Source organism: Nipponia nippon, unplaced genomic scaffold, assembly GCF_047370975.1.
Source record: "Nipponia nippon isolate SJK-2023a ecotype South Korea unplaced genomic scaffold, ASM4737097v1 scaffold_6, whole genome shotgun sequence".
NCBI lineage: Eukaryota > Metazoa > Chordata > Aves > Pelecaniformes > Threskiornithidae > Nipponia > Nipponia nippon.
Window position 1 is genome coordinate 57,783,555 of NW_028262380.1, and position 20,995 is coordinate 57,804,549.

Sequence of the window (20,995 nt, forward strand, 5' to 3'; positions counted from 1 at the left end):
TGAAATGGAAAGGGAGATGGCTGATGCTTTCCAAAGTGACTAGGTGCAGGCTTGCTTTCCTAGGGCAGGAGGGGCAGAGAGGACAGGCAGAGCGCTGCAGCTCCCCTTCACCTCTGCTCCGTCCGTTGTTTCCATTCAAGCACACACTTCAAACAAACACAAAAAAGCAAAATACTCTGTAAGTTCAGTTAAGGCACTTTCCATTTCAGATTGGGTTGTTTAAGCCCTGTAAGTCTCCTAGTTCATCCTGATTCAAAACAGCACATTTTGGAGCTTGTGCTTAGCATCTTTCATGAAGGACACAGAAAAGATCACAACGCACCACATGCCTCACATGCCCCCCTTCTCTGGGCAGGATTTATTATTTTGCAGTAATCTTTGCTCTGCATCAGCTGTCCCAAGGACTACTGATCTTCTTCCCCCTGACTTCTGCAAAACCACACCGGTCGGTAAGCAGCACGTCCCATACCCAGCCCTTTGAGTACCAAGCCCTGGACCCGTTTTCGCCTCCGCAAAACATAAAATATTTCTTTTGAGAGACTGACAATTACGGCTGACAAGACTTCACCTACAGCTGTGACTGGAGGAAACCAAAACTGGTAAAGGATGAAAGCGGCTCTGCACCACCCAGCTGTAGCTGGGCAGCCTCCAGCTTCAGCTCAGCCCTCGTGCAGCCGCTCCTGATGAGAGGTATCATGCCATGCTGCTCTTCACTTCAAAGAAGACAACTGTAAGGAGAACTATTAAAGCAATTAAAAAAAATTATCTTTAAGATGCAATCTACCCAGAGATGAATGGAAATAATTATCAAGCTTCAGATATTTATGGTTTTTTTAAGGCAATAACTGGTTGAACGTTTCTTCTGAGCAGTGTTACCTACAGTAACTTCCACCTTATCAAAATGAGAGACTGGAGATATAATTTTTTTCACATTGTAGGCCACATCTTCCATACCATATCTCGTAGTAATATCTATGCTCACTACCCCTTTTCTCGTTCAGTTCGCAATCCTATAAACACCTCTGTAGCAGCTCATGCAATCCTTTACATAGAAAAGCGTGATTTATGTTTTTCTCAAAGCAGTGAAGGCAGCAGTTCAGCAGCCTGAAGTGAGAAGAGCCAGCCCCAGGTTACCAGGCAGCTGCCTGAAATCGCCTCCACAAATTCGCGGTGAAGAGCAAGACCTAACACCAATACCCTTGCCTCAGCTTACTTGCATCTGCATATCCTGAATCCTTTATTCTTCCTCTTCTGCTCTGTTGTCCCATATATGAAATGGATATTACATCATACTGCAGATGGGAAACAGGCTCTGAGACATCAGCTACCGGGCTGAAGTCATGCGCCAACTAGACTTTCCCAAATCCTTCGAAAATTAGTGCATTCCAGGTATTTTTGCACACAATGTACAATCCATGTCTATTAATCACTTTTTGTTGGATAAATGTGCTTCCTGCTGTTGGAGTAGCTATTATGTGAAGCATTACCCGCTCCTGTTTGGCTCTCACGTGCCCGTGGGCAAGTACCAGCACCAGCCCTCCTGAGCCAGCAATGCTGACAGCTGCCTTGAGCTCCTCCCGATGGGACTGGCCCCTATTATAAACACCTTTAAAGATGCAACAGAAGCAGAAGCAGCTCAAAGCCAACAGACCTCTTTCCAAAGAAGGCTTTTTTGGTTTGACTGCACCCCGAGATGTTGATCCCAAAGAGGGGCATAGAGCAGTTTAGCTTGTGTATCACAAATATGGGGCGTGATGCTCTCTTCTTTGTAGGTTAGGGCTTAAGCCACGTACTTCATTCAATCAAGACAGTTAACTGGCATTAAAAATTTCATGAATCAGCTATGAAAAAGGGTTAAAAAATCCATTAATTTTTTTTTAAATCTATTTTAAAAATTGCTTTGCAATTTAAATTTATTGGGAGGCGGGTGGGGGGGGAATATCACCAGGAGGAAACGGTTTTACTTTTTTTGAGATTATGCATCTTTCACCAAATACTTAAAAGGAATCCTCAGTTCATATTTGTAATAACAAGGGATTATCAGAGTCCTTAATTTACTGTTGAAGTCTGCAGTGAAGCTTCATACCTTGAATGAGGTGCAGCCTAATCCCTGTGTGTGATTACATGTAGGAGTGAGAGGGAGGCGTGAGGAGGGTGGGGAGAAGCAACTTTTATTGAAGACAACGCTTCAGGCAGCCCTGGAGCAGAGTGGATCCAGTTTGAAAAGAATTGGCAACCCTAAAACTTTTTGATAAGATAAAAATTCATTGATGTTGGCTCACACTAGGCCCACTTCAACTCTGCACTTGTCCTCTGTGTTTCCTTGGCATATCTGTTCCTTTCCTCTATCTGCTTTAGCATAACTTTATTTTTCTCTTTTATCTTTAGCTAACTGCACCCAGGGACTGGAGGGATTGATTTTTTGTTTTGACTTATTGTTTGAAGATCCGTAACTCAAAGCAGCTTCTTGCGCCTCTGATGTCTAAGCCTGAGCAGTATAAAAGGTAAAGCTCGTCCTGTGTACCAAACTGAGCGGGGATACCATTTTATAATCAGTCATCTGTGTTTTATTTTGCCTTTTTGGGAGGAAAACTATTTTAAGACTTTATAGGCAATAAGACTTTAAATAAATATTCTCATGGCAGATACTACACATGCCAGTTCTCTTTTTAAAGACAGTCAGCTATGGCTCACCACTCAGGGGAAGAAAAAAAAAGTTCCTAATTAAAGGAGGCCATTATACATCAGAAGATATTTTGAGCATCACGTCACACTACCGACAGCCTACTGCAGCCAAAATGCTACCAGGCAAATCTAAAAACGCTCCCGCTCAGAGATGCGCTACCACGAGGCTAGCCTAAATCCCCGCTGGGAGGGGAAGGCGGTAGACGCGAGACGTGCTCGTCAATGCCGCTCGTAAACAGCGATCCCTCATTGCCATGCTAAAACCACCCTGTCCGGAGATAGGAAGGGACGGAGAAGGATTTTTATTTGCTTCCTCTGCCTTCTGAGGGCCGAACTCGGGAGATTTCTCCTTTTCCCAGGCAATTCTTCCCTCCCCCTGCCCCAAAAATGCAGCTAGGCTGTTTTAAACAAACAGTTCTTCAGGACGCAGCACACAGGTTTCTCACTGCACATACGCATTTCTGTATCGTAGAAGGCTGATAGCCACGGCACACACCGACTTTGTTTACGATCACCCATCTCCGCTATTCCCTGAAGTTGCCCAGCTTGCTGAAATATGGTTACATATGCAAACATTATCTCCCAATTGTAACCTCATTTTCTGCTCTGCTGGACAGCGTGACCAGCATTTGTCATCTCGCCGCCCCCGCCCGCCACATCATTCATGTGTCTATAATTGTCATCAAGATGTGGCATGTCAGCAGGACTCCCGCGTCCGCTGCTCCCCATCTCCACGCAGTCACTCAGGTAACAAACCCATAATCTCGCCCTGTTTTCATGATGGTTGAATTACACATAATTGTTTCTGCACAGTGATTGATTTCTGCCTGAATAGAGACCTCTGCCTTTTTTCAATGCGAGCGAGTGGCAGCCAAGTCTCTCCATCTAGGAGGAGGCAGCAGCCTTTGAAGAGATCAAAGCCAAGGCCGCGAGCAGTTGTGCGCCCTGGGAATATGGAAAGCCTTTATGCTCTCAACCCCATTTCCAACATCATGTTGGATTGCAGCTGCATTACATTCTGCCAGCATTCTTAATGCTTTTAGTATTGACTCTGACATCACCAATAGCTGTTTTAAAGTAACAAAAGCTGAAGGATGACTTATTTTCACAACTCCGTAATTGGAACATGCAAAGTTAGGGGAAGGGAGCATTTGTTTTTAATCTGAGATACAAAAGAAAGCACAGAAAATTATATAAGTTCCCTGAAATTAAAAACACGTTTTTCATATGGAAAGAACAGAGGGGGCATTTTTATAGCCTAGACCACACAAAATGAACTGATTATGCACATGCTTTTTCAAGCCTAAAGGCTGAAGTAAAAATACGATTGGGCAAGCGAGTCAAATTGGGAAAAAATATTGTGACTCACGGTACGTTCAGTGACTTTTAGCACCTGATGCAAGGCAAAATAATGCAGATGTCCAGGCTGTCGCCTCCCCTCTGCAGCTCCTTGTAGTAAACTGACAGTGGTTCACTTACCCTAAACCAGACACACAGCACATGGCAAATGAACACTAAATCCCCATTAGTTTTATAAAAAGATAAATAACGATCTAAAGTGTCAAATATCGCAAAGCTTCCTCTAAGACTCCAGTCATACAGACAACTCTTAGGCTGCTTTTAAACTGCTCTTGCCATAATATTGTTTTCAGGGGCACCAAACGCTCCCACACTCCTCCTCTCTCCTCATCTGGCTTCGCTGGTGAAAACAAAAGTAAATCTCTATCAAGAAAGACTGCCCTGGACTTTGATTAAACATACATCTACACTGCTCTGAAAAAATATTTCCAGGGAACTTTTAAAACTTATCAGTGGAAAGGAGCAGGGATAAGGAGGATGTAAAAAGCGAGATCCCAGGAGGGTGCAGCAGCTGAACCACTCTGTGTCCATATGCTGACCAGTCTGAGCACCACCGCTACTTCGACAAGTACTTTTATTCATTCTAAAACCACTGAATAGGAGCTTTTAAGAGCAGTAATTTTGAAATATGGTAGCTGCCACTACAAGGTGCAAAGTGGTGAGGAAGGAAGAATGTGCAAATAAAGCATCTGCTGTAAAGAATTAAACATTATAAGCTGTAAAGAATTAAACATTATGAGCACCCATGTATTAGCAATAAAAATAATTTCCTCTTAGCTGTATCGTTTTTCTTCTGCTGTTCTAACACTCCTTTTTTCCCTGTAGTCATTAAAACCCCAACTCAAAGACAACAGCAAAAGGATCTGCCCTCCTTCCCTGTGGACACAGAGCTTACGTCCCTGTCATGTTCCTTAACACACACTAACCATACTGAGGCTGAAACTAGAGCTAAACGTAGCAAGCTCTTTACCACGATGTAAAAGCTTATGTTTTTTTTAGCACTATTAAGACAGAAGTCTTTTCTGTGTTAATCCAAGGTTTGGGGGGTTTTCCTCCCCCCTTTATTCTCCTGCCATCCCCAGCAAATTTACTGCTTCCTCTGCACAGCTTGCTTTCTTAAATCAGGACTAATTCTTTGTGGCTCTGGTGTCCACTCCGATAACGGGAGGGATGCTCGTAAAGCAACACTGAGGAAAGAGGGGCAAGATAAGCATAAGCTCTTGCTCCAGCAAGAGCTGGAGCAATCACTGTAAGCAGAGGTATCTGCTGCCATGTTGGCAGGGCAGCTAATTCAACTTCTGCCTATCCCACAAGGAGTCCCAAGTATCTGTCAGCCTCCAGAAGCTGAGCAAGCAACACGCGTAGCATTGCAACGTCTCCAAAACACTCGCTGCTATGAAGAAACAGCAGCAGAGGAGTCACTTTTATACAATGCTGCAACCCTGCCTTTCAGCGTCAAACCATTACTGTGATGAAAAAGTATGTTTTACCGTAATTACTGCTTATTTTCCCTTCCAGGGACTTTTTTGTTCATTTCCAGAGGATTCACTTGCTACTTGATACTTTTGCTTGAAAGCTTGCTACTTTTTTGCACTATTCACTGAAATTTAAGAGACCCCATTTAGCCCAAAAGAGGCACGCGAAGGCTGTCGGCCAGCTTTTCATACTGCACAGGCCACCGCATAACCCGCACAGGCAGCTCTCCGTGCGCAAACAGAGGCACAGCTTCTCCTCACGCAGGCTTTTTCAGTGACCACATCAGGGAGGGCCGACGGACCTGCCAACAAACCTCGCCAGTTCCTTAAATCCTGATCCCTGCAAAGCGACGACCTGCATGACTGCAGCAAACTGAGTTTTAGGCTTGGCTGTGGTGCTGGGGGATGTGCAGCCGCCAGCCGCGGGCATTGTGTATAGGCTGCAGCTACAGAGCTGTGAAGGAAAAAGAAAACACCGATGACCCGGGCAACCCTGGGGAGGCGATGCCACCAGGGCACGCCGCTCAAGAAACACAGATAGGAAGCTCAGAGCTGTGCTCCAGTGAGCACAGCCTGGGCGCACATTAAAGTAGCGGGTATTTCAGGATGCCCAGAAGTTTAAAGGCTCCAGCTTCAAACCAGCCAGCACCTCCTTTGCAAACCAGTCTTCCCACCGGAGGCTGCTGAGGCACAGGGCACGGACATCGCTGAGGCCACGGCAAGTGCCCACCACGGCAGAAGAGGAAGACGAATGCCACCACTGCCGAGATGCCATCCCAAATAGCTTTAAGAAACAGCAGAGCAAGGTCCTCCCAGCCCCGTGTTAAACTCCAGAAGCCCCACCACAGCAGGGCCCAGGGGAGCCGGCTGAGAAACGCCGGTCGGCCATCCCTGGTGCATCGCCACAGACCAACGGCAGCATCCTGGGAGAGGGAGCGTGCCGTGCTGGTTACCCAACTGTGTTTGGGCTGAATTTCTGAGAGGGGGGCTGAGGCAAGAGTCGGGGGTGCAAATAATGATGCGGAGGGCAAGCAGCCTGCTCCCCCTGCGGGGGGAGAGCAAGCAGAAAACAGCATGGGAAGATACGGGTGCTGCTGCAATGGCGGGGAGGGAGAATGAGAAAAAATGAAGCCTGCTTTTTGACAAAAAGTTTTTAAGCTAATTTTCTTAAGCCTCTCCTTGCTTTTACTTAGAAACTTCAGTAGGATTGTCTGGTCCTTAATTGAAAGACTGCGTATGAAACACAGCCACAGACAGCACTGACACCAACTTCCTTTTTATCTGCACTGGTTTTAATCCTCTTATTCCCTCCCTCCACGCACATCCCAGTTTTTACTTTCTCAGACTTCTGGTTTGTTTTCATGAAAAAACAAAACAAAACAAAACAAAACAACCCAAGAAACATATCTTTATAAGCGAGCTGCCTTTCAGGTGGGTTCCTGAAGCAAACTCGGGAAACGCAGATTTTGTTCCCGCCTCTGCCATCACCTTCCTCTAAGTCTCTGAACAAATGTTGCTTTTTTGGGTCCTCATTTGCAGAAGCCTCCTCCCAGACTGTATCTCTGCTTTTGGGAGCAGGGTGGGGGGAGGCAGGGGACATGACCCCCCCACCACACCAGCATGGGCACCAAGGGTACCTCCCGGGAATCTGCCGGCAGCCACCGACGCGCTGTGATTTCCACGGGTCACGTCCTCACGCTAGACGCTACGTTGGGTAATTATACACAGAATTTACCTATTTCATGCTTAATTGCACAGGCACAAACTTTTGCTCCACCCCCGAAACAGCTATAACCTACCAGAGGCACTTTGTACAGGCAACTCTCCCAGTCCTGGCTTAACCCCCTAGGCTCAAATCTCAGTCACTGTCTTAACCAGGCGTCCCCTCCTGGGAGAACCCACCAAGCCCAGCAGAGGGGAGGGGATGCAGGTAATACATGAAAGGCCAACGTGAGCCCACGGCTGACTTGTGAGCTACAGGTTCCTGGGCTGTGAAATGCTGCCTCCAGAAGAGAAATGCAAGACCCACACACAGGCTCTTCTGCTGACTGAACCTGAAAAAATGCTTTGTCCAGAAGATGTTAGCCAGAAAGAGTCATTTAATGGAGGAGGGCATTTTTTGTGCAGTGAGCACAACTGTTTAACTAGCAGAACGTATTTACATGCAGTCCTGGAGCCAGAGCTGGAAGACAAGCTCCACAAAACCCCCTCTAAAATCTCCTTCTCCTAAGAAGTCTGCCTCTGCCCCAAACAGAGGGGTTTCTGAACCGACTTTGGTTAAACCACATTTCCCAACTGAATGTTCTGCCCCATTAGCCTGTAATATTCTCATTTACACACATATCCCTGGAGAGAAAAAGAAAAAAAGGGAAGAATTTAAAGTTTCAAAGGAAGAAGGAAAGCTTTCTACACAAGTTGTTTTAGGAGAGCCCTTGAATTTAAAAAGTTTCAAGCAAAACAGCATTTTGACCAGCTCTCCTAGAGTCTCTTAGTATTTCCTTATTACAAAGTATGAAGTCATCTTTCACAGGTCACTCCGATAAGAAGCTTAGTAGTTGCCAGTTTAAAGAAAAGGTGTTTGCAATAGTGCTGTCAAGCTGTCTGGGAAGTTGCCTAATAAATTAGCATTTTTTTGCGGTTCTCCTATTCTGAGTTTTCCTTCTGAAGATTTACATCTCAAACAGGATCTCTGCACTATTATCTTAGAAATATCCTCAAAATAACTGAGAGAGGGGAAAAAAGTCGCAACAAAACCAGAAAAATCCACACGCTTAAAAGCTAAGCCTTTTAATTTTTTTTTCCCTTTAAATCCAGCACAGCTTCTTTTTCTTCCCGTACCAGGGCTACTTAAGACATGAAATAATGTGTGAGAGAGAGGGGGTTTGAGTAACAATTTTTTCAAATCCAACATGCTCAGTTCAAACTTACTTTTTAAACTGAATTTCAGTTGTGCGCAGGAGGAAATCGGGCAGTAAAGAACAGCCACAAATACAACCCAGCGCGCTAGTGTCAAAGGGCAGTGAAACAAGAAGTTTCAGAGGCGTTCTATAGAGTAAATTATCTTAATTGTTTATGTTTTTCAAAATGTATTTTAGTATGTCCGATATATGGCTTATTTCCTCAATATCCTCAAAAGCTCTCGGTGAGCTCGCTTTCCCTTTTGGTGTCGATCCCCCGCAGCCTGGAGGGGACCCGGGCACGCTGCAGCCTGCCCCACCACCCCGGGCTCCTACACCTGACCGTCACCCACCTGCTCGCTCCGGCCCCGCTCCCAAAAGCTCCTCACGAGGCCGCGTGGGACGTAACGCGGGTCGGCGGCGGGAACCTTGCTCACCGTGGGGGTACACGGGAGGTCTACACGGAGCTGCAACGAAGACAGTACAGGACTGGGGGTGGGAGGATAGAGTGCGACCAAAAACACAATTACCGCTTGTAACTGCAGCTTCCTAAACCTGATACAGCACCAGTCAAACTTCAGAAACTAGAGACCCTAAACAAATCGCTGGATTGTGGCATTTTAACAAAGTAAACACATTTGCATGGCTGGACACAGTTTATCTGCGTTTTAGCACATCAGCAGGGAAAAGGCCTTCTCCCCAAGTGCAGTCTGCATTTGACAAGCGTTGACACCTTTAATCGTCACCTCCAGATTGTACTTTTTTTATACTATACAAAGCTTGCCAATGCAAGATTTGGGAGGGATGAAGAAAGATCAAGGCAAGAAGATATGCCAAAACTGTGGAGAGACAACAGACGGTCACAAAGATAAATCTCTGAGGCTGTTTTGAAATACAGAAAGAGGCAGAAAATTAAAGAAATAGAGCCTTATAGCCTTGCTAAGTGACGAGTTACTGAGACAGAGCGTTGGCTCTGAGCAGCCAGTGTCAACTAGGACCCCAACCCAGAAACACAGGGCCTACAGGGATAGCTTTTTAGAGCTCATCACTCTCCACCTCAGAGGCACAAAACTGCCCAACAAAAGTCCCATGTTCTCCTTCCCTGTTTTTTCGATGTACATGATGAATTAGACCATTTCCAGACTGGTTTTCTTTGGATAACGCCTGCATCCCCATCCAGACCTCCGATCAAGTCAGCTACGGGGAAAGCTGAGCTGCCATCAGTATCAATGGGATTTCAGCATCACGCCTCTCAATTCCGTGAAATCTCACTCCCCGTGCCGACACCGCGGGGTTTCTTGCAGGTCCCACGAGTCATGGTTGCAGGCTTCTTAGGGCAGGGCCGTCGAGGACGTGCAGTGCCTGGCACCGCGCTGGACGTGCAGCAGCAGCCTGCTTCAATCTACTGTAAAGCTTCCCTACTCAGAAAGCAAGGAGGAAAAAACAAAAGGTCTAGCAAACAGATTTCTTCTGGTCTTTGCCAAAGCAGCATTACTAGAGCTTCCTTGCACCGTGAACACACACACACACACACACGTGCACCCCTGCTCATTCGAAGCGCCAGCATGTTCAGAAAGTACTTCGTGGCAAACGCATGCATGAAATTACAGGCTCCCAGGGGACTTCTCCCCTGTGCACTGGCCTGGGTAAAGCAGACCTGCCTGCTGACTCGTCCAGCGCTGTTTGAAGTACAGGGCTAGAGTACTGAAAGCGCTTGGATACACAGACGCTTTTGGGAATTACCTGCTAATTAGGCTTGCCTAATAAATCCTAACCAAAGTGATTCTCTGGTTTATGTGTTATAGCTGGTGACAACAGTACACTTACATTTAAGTTAAACTGCCCATTTTATAAATATTCGATCAAAGCCTCGTAACTTTACACATGTAATTTGTGCTGACTAAGCTCATCCTATTGATTTTATGCCTCAACTTCACCTATACCCACAGCCACTTAAAGAAAATAAACAAACGCCGAGTCGACCTTTCAGCTCCATGAAAATGCTCTTCTACACGAGGGATTTGGTATCTTTGAAGATCACAGACGAAGATATTCTAGGTCCTTCATCTCAACCTGAAGCATCAGTGAGCAACACGACCGCCAGAGGCCAGGGGAAGGCGTGCCACTTCTCCTCTGGCAGTTCGGACCGCTTTTCTTCCCCTTTAGGAGAACAGGCAATCCCTGGCCGATTAGCACAGTTGGTGCACACGTTAACTCCCTACTGCACTTTTAGCTCAATCCCAAAGATTCAATGAATACATTTTTATTTAAGTGCTCAATCACTTTCTTGCTGAGAGGACAGATTCCTTTGAAGTGGGAAACCCAAACTAAATAAACGTATCCACAAGATCCAAGTCTCAAAATAGAAGCCATTGGGTTGCTAGATTAAGTTATTCTGAATGCAATTTTCTTAAGTGAATCTAATGCTGATGAAGGGCCGGAGTGACAGAGATGCTAATCCCCAATTGCCCGGGCAGGAGCAGCACGCCAAGCAGCTGCGCCGCCTTCCCCCCAGCGTCCTGCAAGAAGGGACCGAACCTGACGGCCAGATGAGAACGGTCTTCACGCCAAACATGCCTTACGGCCAAAAGCAGCTTAGCGATAACTGCCTGCTAGCCAGGACGTGGGCCGTTTGGGGTAAACGGGAGTCGTTTACGCACAACTGGAGCATCACGGCACATGGCTCCCCTGCAGCAGTGGGGAGGACGCACGCCGAGGACAACCTGCCTCCACCAGGTCGAGGACCCACAGACCGCCCGGCTCGCGGCAGCATTTCCCTCGGACCGGCCACACGCTGGATCAGCGTCCGTCTGTGCAAGAGCAACACGGGAGATCACAGCGGGCCACACGACGCACAGACCTCGGGCTGCAAAATGTTCAGTGTCCATACTAAAGAAGACTCTTGTGCATGTGTCGTCTTCTGAGAGACACAGTGTTTCCCTACTAGCAAAAAAAGCACATGCCTCTAATGGGCCTTCAGAAATATTACAGCAACAGTAAAATGCTTTTGTGTGGGTTATTTCCTTCCCATATCAGGAGGAGTTTTCCCTAACTATAAACAGAAGTTAAGGACTCGGGAGGAGCCAGGCCTGCGGTACCCAGGCTTTTCGATGCCTGCAGCGTTGCAAGTATCTGGGAAAAGCCTTTTCCTCTTTTGATGCCTGAACCTGTGGAGCTTCAGGCTTTCTTCTTGAGCCATATCCTCCCTGGCACTCGCAGCCTGTAACAAGCTATTCTTATTAACATGTTTTTCTGGACTGGGATTAAGTTGCAGAAGAGGTGGCACAGCACCAAAACAACAGGAATGACATTTTGCTTTTAAACCATCTTAAAATGAAAGCGGCAGCTCCACCTTTTACAGTTTATATTGAATTAGCTCCTAGATATATAGGAAAAAGGAGATTTAGGACATAAGCATACACCCATCTTGATATACAAAAGCTCCAACTTTGATGATTTGCAATGGGTGGGGTTTTTGATTACACCTCCGTTGAAGCCACTGCTTCATGCCACTGCTGCCTCCGGACTGAGACGACAGGAGAACATTTTCTTTCCCCCTTGCCCATTCACAATTAGATAGATTTGCTAATTGCATCACCCTGACAAGGAGAAGGCAGCAAAACCAGAAAGGCCGTTTTCTTCACCAGTATGTGCCCAAAGACCATGCTCGTGATGGGCATACGTACATAAGACTCTGCCTGGATCATGCCATCTTATCACAAGCAACCAGACCAAGCTTCGGACAAAAGCCAACCTAGAGGCACCACAGCAACTTCTTCTGCCCCCTTTTCCAAACGCAGAATTCATTTCACTAAGGGGAGGAAAGAAAGCACCACCCAAACTCAGCCTACGACCATTCATGGCTTGGATTTGTGTTTCAAAGAGACTTGGCTTGTCAGAGCAGCTGACAGACGCCTTTGTGGCAGTGAGGTCCCTCTATTAGCCCTCTTCTCCCCCGGTGCTGGCATTTGGCGCAACTCAGTGAGCCCCTCAGCAAATAGTGCCAAAATTCCTCCCCAGGCAAACCTGAATAAACCCCGGCAAGTTCTGCTTCCACAGAGTCAGGAAGCTTTGCGCTCCTCTGCACCTCATTTTGAAGTTAATTTAAGGAGCTCATCGGCATCATTCGACTTCACTCAGAAAAGGTGCGCCACGCAGGGTGAAGCGGCAGAGCCTCGGTGCTGGGTGAGCAGCTCCGGCTCATCGACCCCCTCGGCTCCCCGCGCAACCCGTTTCCTCAGGCACGGGTCTGGGGTTGCAGGGGAAAGAAAGAGATGTGCAACAGGACCACAGCTGCCCACGGCCCTCAGAGCGTCCTGCGCCGACGCCAACTCAGGAATTAGTGCAAAGCTTTCTGCCGGAGGATACAGGAGCAGGAGCTGAGCCCCCAACATCTGTGCTACAAAGCTCATTTCATATTGGGCCAGGGAGCTTTCAGCTGACCACGGCTCCCAGCAAGCGCCCACAATTGCACATTCAGCAGAAGCTGACTCTCAGGAAAAGACAATATTATGAAAAATCAGGTTCGTGTCCTTCTGCAGCTGGATATGCTAGCTCTAACACTCCCATACATTCCCCTTGGGGTCCCAAAAACTCCCCACAAGCAAGTGAACCAGCCTGCTTTCACAGGGACAGGAAGATGCAGCTAGGGAAATAAACTCCTTTTACTGAGGCTTTGCAGCCACTCATTCTTGCTATTTCTACCCTCATCCTTTCTCCTGTCCATACTGTCTGCACAATTTTTCCTGAGATGTTAGCTCTTCAAGACAGGAGCGATCTCCATACCCCTTGCCATGCAGAAGCACACAAGGAATATCCAAAACTTGGGCAGGGTAGCAGGGTCCTGTGTATAAACGTTGTTCCTTGCGTTCAAGCTCTCTTAGCAGAATTCTTCATCGTTTTCAAATGGATATGCTGTGTTTTGCAAGTCGCTGTAAGGCATTTATAGATTGTATCCTCCAACCTATTTAACAGCTCCAGCTGCTACAAAGAGACAGTTTAGCCACGAAGAAATAAACCCAGACCCCAAGAACAGATAAGAACAGACAAAAGGGAGGTTGAAGAAATCCTCTGTCTTCCCCCAGAAAGTTTAATTCGTTGGGAAAGAAGGAGGAACAAAGACAAAATGATTTTCTGGATGAATTTAAGACACGGAGAAATGAATCTTCTCCAGTCATTCCTTTGTCCCCACGTTCTCATCACACAGACGAGAAAGGTTTGCTACCCCAAAACTAGTGTTGTTAACGAAAAAGTAAGAAAAAACCCACACATGTTAGAAAACAAACAGCTGTCTCCATCTCCCACGTTCAGTAACCCCCATGATGCTGAGAAACCACCAAAAGATATCTCGAGCACACAGGATGCACATTCACCAGGTGTTACTGTGGTTTTAGTACCATCATGTGCCACTTCTCCTGCAGCCACCCATATCAACTGCTTTGCTTTTTCACTTACCCAGCTATCTGATAAGAACGCCTACTGCGGCACAAGGGTTGTACCTGAACTCATAATTAACACTCTCCTGCTCCTACAAATCCAACTTGTAAGAGGCAAATCGGTTGCCAGTAAAATAAAAAACTAAAAAACTAAAAAACAAAAAATTTTAAAAAGAGGGAGGAAAAGAGAAGACGAGACAATTCTAACAATAGCAGATTTAGGAAAATTTGAAATCCTCCTCATACACCCTCTCCCCTCCAAAAGCTGCACTGAAATTACACTATAGTTTTCTTCTTTTAAGGATTATTAGACACGTTGTGTCTGACTACAGATTTGTATTTTCAATTTTACAGAGCAAGAATGTAAAGCGTTTGCCTTTTTTTTAAAAAAAAGGCATTTTTTTTTCCTACATATGTTGGTGAAAGTAACTTTTTTCCCATTCCAAGAAAGCTTTGCTTTCTCTGCACTGGCATAGCGAGCCAAGGCCACCTCTGTCGGAGATGGTCCCCGTCCTGGGTCAGCCGCCTTTCCCTGGGCGTGCATCCCCTGGGTGGTTTGCCGGCAGCCGGGTCCTTCCAAGGGTTTGTGCCGGGCAGAAAAAAATATTCAGCGCCCCAGGGCGGCTTTTTAATCCTGCCTAACACCTCCAGGCAACAGATGCATCAACAAGAAGCGGCTTTGTCATGCAAATGGCAGGGCGCAGGTACACACTGCAGGGCTGCTCCACTCACAAATGGCCGGGGACTAACACCCCAGGGGAGATCCTCCACCTCCAGAGCTCGCTGGTCTCGGCTGCTCCTTGCCCCCCAGCCCCAGCACGTCCCCCCCAAAAAGGGGAGCAAAAGAAAACCTGCGGGGCTGGCGGTTGGGACCCCGCAAAGGTGAAGAGGCAGCGGCGCGCGGTGCTGGAGCTGTGGTTAGCCATGAAGCGAGCGAGCATGTCATCTCCTGGATGCGGCGTTTTGATCTCGCGTGCATTAAAACCCAGCTGTCAGCTAGGAGACTAACAAAGATTATAGTTCAATTAAACAAAAAAATTATTTAATAACTCAAGCGTGTAGCCTTGCGGTTAAACGGAAAGAACTCCAGGCTTATGTCAACATTGCAGCCCTGCAACAGCACTATTTTACCGAAATAGTGGTGCTGCTCTAACATGCAAGAGCAACACTGAACTAAATTAGCCCCTCAGATGTTCGGCAGGCAGCTTTACAATTAGAGAGCAGAAGCGTTTCCCCCCCTCCTACCCAGGTAGGATGCCTCCTCAAGTACCTGAGCAGGCAGCCTCCGCAAGGAGCCGATATTCTGGGGGCATCGATGCCAGCTCAGGAAAGAGCGGCAGCCCCATGGCACGCATATGCAGAGAAAATCCTCAGTGAATAATTAAACTGGATTTTGTTGTTCAAAGCCTTGCACCAGCACTAGGGACTTTCTTAGGAAGGTAACGTGGGAAAGAGGGGGTAAAAAAAGGTCTGAAGTTTCCCAGTCCTCACGGGGGCAGGTTTGAGCCTCGGTGCCCTCTCGAGAAGCTGCATCCTTTTCCCCACGACACATCCGAACTGAAGTTTTCTGTAGAGCAGCGTTTACAGCAACAAATATCAACAGACCATGGTCATCATGCTTCATCCTAAATGGCTGCAGGCCTCTGAACTGTAATTCATACACAAACAAGGTCCTTTTTAAAAACAGACCTACAGAAAGCAATATATTGCACGAGTTTTTGCATCTTTCTAACACAAACGGTGACATATAAAAAGGGCAGATCTGTGTGTTTCCCAGTGCCAAACTGCCCTGTCATTCCGAATCCGAACATCCACTAATTTAACACGCTTTGCTACTGTCAAATTACCGATACAGATTAGGCCCCCTCTTTTTTGATTTTGAAGTCAAAAGCCACAACCGTGAAGAAAAATCAAGAACGTCGGAGAGCAAAATAATGCCAGTTTTTTGACAGAGACCGCCAAGTAAAAATCTAAGAGCCAGTAAGGCGGAAAACTGCTTTATCACAGAAAAATAACAGCATCCAACTTCTCATATCACAGCACACACAACTGCAGCAGCAGTTTTTCAGCAGCATGCCTACAAGCAAATTTGTTTCCTGCTCCACTCCGGTTCTACTAATATAATTTCCACACATCATTTTAATACTGTCTCCCCATCGCTCTACACATATACCAAGAGGTTTATAAAAATAAATGGGAATTGAATACCCCAAATTAAAAGTACATTAAAATCCATCAAACGTGTATCTACACCAATGGAAGCAGAGGGACCAACCTGGAAGAATCAGTGCGCACCACAACGTAAAGGAAAGCTGTTTCTATTGCGTCACAGTTGATATTAATTCCTAAATGACCATTTCACAATTTGTGGCTGAAGATGCAGAGTACGTTTCAAAGCAATACTGCCAGATACAAAAAGCCTTCATGCAGAGCAACTGATGGCAAAAATAAATATCAACGAGCAAAGAGCAATGCCATAACTGAAGGCAAAAAAAAGAAGAATCAAATCTTTTCATCTTACTGACAAGCAACTTTAGCAGCTCTGCTTCCAGCCCTTGATTTTTTCCTCAACAAATGAAGAGTTAAAGCCAGAAAATTCACATCTGTCCCAGTCACTACAAAGACGGCATTTACATCATTCTGCCATACATTCTCCTACAGTCGTCAATCAGGGCTCACCCCCCCAAAGCTCCCAGCCCCGTTCAAAGGATGTCAGACACCGCAGACGCTTTTCCACCGCAATCGCGACCAACACCTCTAAGAGCTCTCAAACTCCACTGGACGGAGGCTCTGAACAGCAGAAGCGCAACCTTCACCGCAACTGGAGCTACCCAAAAAACCCCGGTGTGAACACGCGCCGCAGACCAAACAGGAGGAAACCCAGCTCGCCAAAACCGGTCTTTGGAAGAGATAACTCACTGTTCTGGGGATGGGTGGCGACAGAGATCCGTTAGGCATGTACGGGTCGTTATTCATATTTGGCATCATGATATACCCAGAATAACCAGAGTATGATGGTCCCTTGCTGTATAAGCCACTGTCTGGATGCTTTCCTACGGAAGAGGAAACAATGATTACATTATTCCCCACATATGCATTTCTTATAAGTTAGAGCACTTAAACAGGTACTGTGCATTCATAAAAATGTTCTGCATGCAAACGTTTCCTTATTTATGGAAATTACCTCTGACAGAAAGTGGTCCGCAGCAATTTGTAATAAGGTTTCTTTAAGAAGAGTTAATTCTTAAAGGAGCGAGTGCTCTCACTGAGGAGTTTATGCTTAAAATATGGAATAGCCTCAGAGTAACCAATGCATTTTGCTAGTCCCTGTTCAAACCAAGGCAGAAACATCAGCAATGACATCCCATTTCTCAAGTAGCCGTTTTCCCCCATTTTATACATCCCTCTAGGACTTGTGGATTCAGAAGTATTGCCAGTATGGGTTTCCAACATCATTGTTAGGAAAGGGAGGAACAGGGCAGTGATAACTAGATATAATAATTTCCTTCTCTTGCTGAGCCACTGTGTGCAGTGAACAATTCATTCTGGCCACGCTCACCGGGAACAATTAGAGGGCAGGGGATGGCTTGGAAGGAGACCCTAATGATTTGGGGGGTAGGGGGGAGGGCTGTTGAACACACATGGTACTACAGTCAAGAGGGAAGCCAAGTGAGGGAGGCTATTTTGTAGGAAAATACAGAATTTGGGTCCAGGTCCTGCAAAGGGGGGCGAACAGGTCTCCCACCTATATGACTGTTGACAGTGATACTACTCAAAGGTGAGGTTTTAAGAGGATGCAAGGCTGAAAAGAAAACTATACAGAGCCCCCTCACTGCCAAAATGCTACGAGCACGGACATTATTGCTTTTAGGCTGTTTAATGACCAATTTGGAGAAAGATCACCACAGAGTCCTGGAAAGCACCAGGGCTGAACTGTATCTGTCTTTACATGGAATTTATGATCTGGTTTAGTTCATGATGATAAGCATTTCATTTTAAACATCATCTCCCATCCTTCACAGCACACATTCTTTGTACGCGTGTCCAGCTTCCTAAGTGATATTCAATGAACTCTGTTATTTCCTCTGTCCTCCTCCATCAAAATTAACCGGCTGGTACATTAAAAAAGGCAAGAGGTCTGTTCATGCTTAGATTTGGAAGAGGAGATTTAAGCAACAGACTTTGGCTATGGGGAAAAAAGCACAGAGTTTCTGAATGCACACAACTCGGCTGCACTGTATGAGTGCATGAGATAGATGTGTTTAAGCTGATATCCTAAAAATAGTTATTTCTTCAGCGAAGATCCATTTGGCCTACTTATCAGTTTCTAAACAACCGAAATACCATTTGGTCACTCAAGATAAATGTGCTGCACATCAATGTCTTTTTTTAAATTTGCTTTGAAAGCACCCTGGCATCCCCCTTCCCCAAAAGGTACCAAAGCTATGTTTCCCAACAGAAACCAAGCTCCAGTTTGAGGACCGTGCGGAGGCTCACAGGGGGACTAAGAGGGACAATATCGCAAGACAGGACCGTGCGCTTCTCACCTTCCTCGGGGTGCTCTCTGCCTTTATCATGGTAGGAATCCTGCGCTTGAGTCTGCCTGGAAACCTGACCGCAGGGAATCCACCATCAGAAAAGAAGAGGAAAAAGAAGAGGAAAAAGAAGAAAAGTCATTGTATGGATGCTCATTTATTGATCACAGCGCTACAGCTTCTCGTAGAAAGAAAAAAGTTAGGGCGAGAGATAAGCATCTTTCTTTTCCCTCTTAAGTCCCCTGGAAGGCAGCTGCACCAGAAACGTTTGTGTAAACGATGGTTTTATGACAACGTTAATAACTATGGGCCTTTGCGAAGCGTTTCTAGCAGAAGCGCCCTACATTTAACGAAAGGGGCTTATTTCTGGAAAATATCTGGAGCTTCAGCAGTCAAAACACTCTCTGTAAAAAGATACCAAAAATAAGAATGAAAATCGGGTTGCCCTCATTACCAGATCTTTAGGAAAAAAAAAAGGAAAAAAAAAACAAAAAAAAGGAAAGAAAAGAAAAAAAGCAAAAGAAAAAAAGCAAAAAAAAAAAAAAAAAGCCTCTTCCCCGCTCGCCCTGAAGTTGTTTTAGCGTCGGGAATTTCTTCCCAACAGTTTTATGCAAATCCCTTAAAGAGTTTACGGCTAATGCTCCGACCCCGCCGGTTTTACCCAGGAAATTTCACGGCTGCTTGAGGTCTCACAGCACCGCACCGTCGGGGGACTCGCGGGAACTTTCTCGTCCCGGGCCGAAGCGCGGAGGGGGCCGCCCCCCCCTCAGCCCACCCCGGGCGCGGAGGGGCGCGGAAGGGCGCGGAGCCCGCCCGCCTCTGCCCGCCGCCCCTCTGGAAACGGGAGCTGTGGTAAGGTGATTTTTTTTTTTAGGGGAAATTCGGAAAATAGGGGTTTCCCCGCTGCCCCGCCGAAGCTCGCTCCCTCCCGCCTCCCTCCCGGCGGCGGCGGCGGCCGGAGCCCGCCGGCATCCCGCGGCCCCTCCGCTCCGCGCTGCCCCGCGGAGTCCCCGCGGCCGCGCACCTCGTGCCCGTTGGCGCCGGGGGCGATCTCGGACTCGTTGACGAGGGAGGACTTGATGTCGGCCAGGTCGCCCTCCTCCTCGGGGTGGCTGATCTCGGCGAAGATCTTCTCCTTCTGGGGGTCCCCCTCGTCCTTGAAGGGGATCATCTCGTCGGTGGCGCAGAGCTCCGGGTCCCCCCCGCCGCCCCCGGCCCCCGGCAGCTGCGGCATCCTCACGGCAGCGCGGCGTCTGCTGCGGCCGCCGGCCCGCCGCGGGAAGGGGAGCGGGAGCGGGAGGAGCAGCGGGGGGAGGAGAAGGAGGAGGAGGAGGGAGAGGGAGGAGGAGGAGGAGAGAGGAGGAGGAGGAGAGAAGAAGGAAAAATCCCGTCAAGTCCTCGGGGTTGCTCTCGGCAGCTGGAGACCCCCGCCCGCCCGCCCGCCCCCTCGGGGCCGAGGTACCCCCGCTCCCGCACGGCACCGGCCCTGTGGGGAGCCTCGCCCCGCCGCGCCGCACAGCCGGAATAAGTCGAAATACCCCGGCTTGTGTCCCGCCCGCCCCCAGGGACCGCGCCGGGGACCGCCCCCCGGGAGCCCCGTCCCCCTCCACCCACCCCCCCGGGGCCCGGGCTCACCCTGGGGGTGAGGGGACGCGGAGGGGAGCGGAGCGCGCCCGAGTTTCGCCTCCGAGTGAAGTTGCCGCCACCCGGGCGGGCCCGAGTTAAAATAGCTGGGGGGGGGGGGGGGGGCGGCGGGCGGGGGGGGGAGGGCGCGCCCCGGGGGCCGGGGCCGGCGCTGCCCGCGGCGCGCACCCACCGGGCCTTTGTCCGCCGCTTCGCCCGCGGCTCCGGGCACGGCTGGGCTCGGCTCGGCGGCACGGCGGGGGGCAGGGGGGCGAGGGAGAAACGGCCCTGGGAGAGAGGGAGGGAGGGAGGAAGGAGGGATGGAGCGGGCGGGGAGGCGCCCCCCCGCTTCCCTCCGCGCCCGCGGGCAGGGAAAAAAGTTGCCGCCGCGGCGCCTCCGCGCCCCCGGCCGCCTCCGCGCTCAGCGCCCGGCCGGGCCCGCCTCTGCCGCAGCCGGCGGGCGCGGCGCCCCGCGGGGGGCGGCGGCGGGGCGCGGGGCGGCGGCGGCGCAACTTCGGCATCGCGGGCGCCCGCCCCTGCCGCCCTCCCTCCGCCGTCGGGGCGGGGCGGGGGCGGCGGAGATGAAAGGAGCCGCCGCCGTGACTGACACCGCGCCCGGGGCGGGGGCGGCCCCGGGGGGGGGGCAGCGGGTGCGGGGCTGCCCCCGGGCAAACTTCGCTCACCAGGCAGGCGGACCCTCGTTTTTAGGGCTGCTTTGTTGAGGCTTCCACTTTTGGGGGGCGGGGGGGGGCTGCGGCCACATGGCGCTGCGCGGGGAAGGGCAGCGGGGGCAGCGGGCGAGGGTTCGCCCGGGCGCTGCCCGCGCCCGCTTCGGACGAAGGGCAGAGTTAACACATCGCCATGAAACGCAGCAAGCGCCGGGCAGCAATGCGGAGCAGCCCCCGAGCGACGGGGAGAAAACCAGGCGGGGTGAGCTCGCCCCCGTTTCAGACCGGTAAAAGGAGGCAGAGCACAGCAGAGATTCA

General features: G+C 48.9%; 1 protein-coding gene across 7 annotated transcripts in view; it reads right to left on the reverse strand.

The window, feature by feature from the left end:
* LEF1 (lymphoid enhancer binding factor 1) overlaps positions 1-20,440 on the reverse strand; it is a 71,372-nt gene extending 50,932 nt beyond the window's left edge. For 3 of the 7 annotated variants that reach the window (XM_087736522.1, XM_087736520.1, XM_087736521.1), the window contains exons 1-3: positions 19,411-19,794; positions 18,399-18,462; positions 16,771-16,904 (exon numbers count right to left, since the gene is read on the reverse strand). In XM_087736522.1, the coding sequence (XP_087592648.1) occupies positions 16,771-16,904; positions 18,399-18,462; positions 19,411-19,620 (408 nt within the window). In that variant the 5' untranslated portion in view covers positions 19,621-19,794. Of the gene's footprint in view, positions 1-16,770; positions 16,905-18,398; positions 18,463-19,410; positions 19,795-20,021; positions 20,108-20,202 lie in introns of those variants that run through there. The other 4 variants (XM_087736517.1, XM_087736519.1, XM_087736516.1 and 1 more) reach the window with 4 other exon arrangements.
* Between the last annotated feature and the right edge of the window lie 555 nt (positions 20,441-20,995).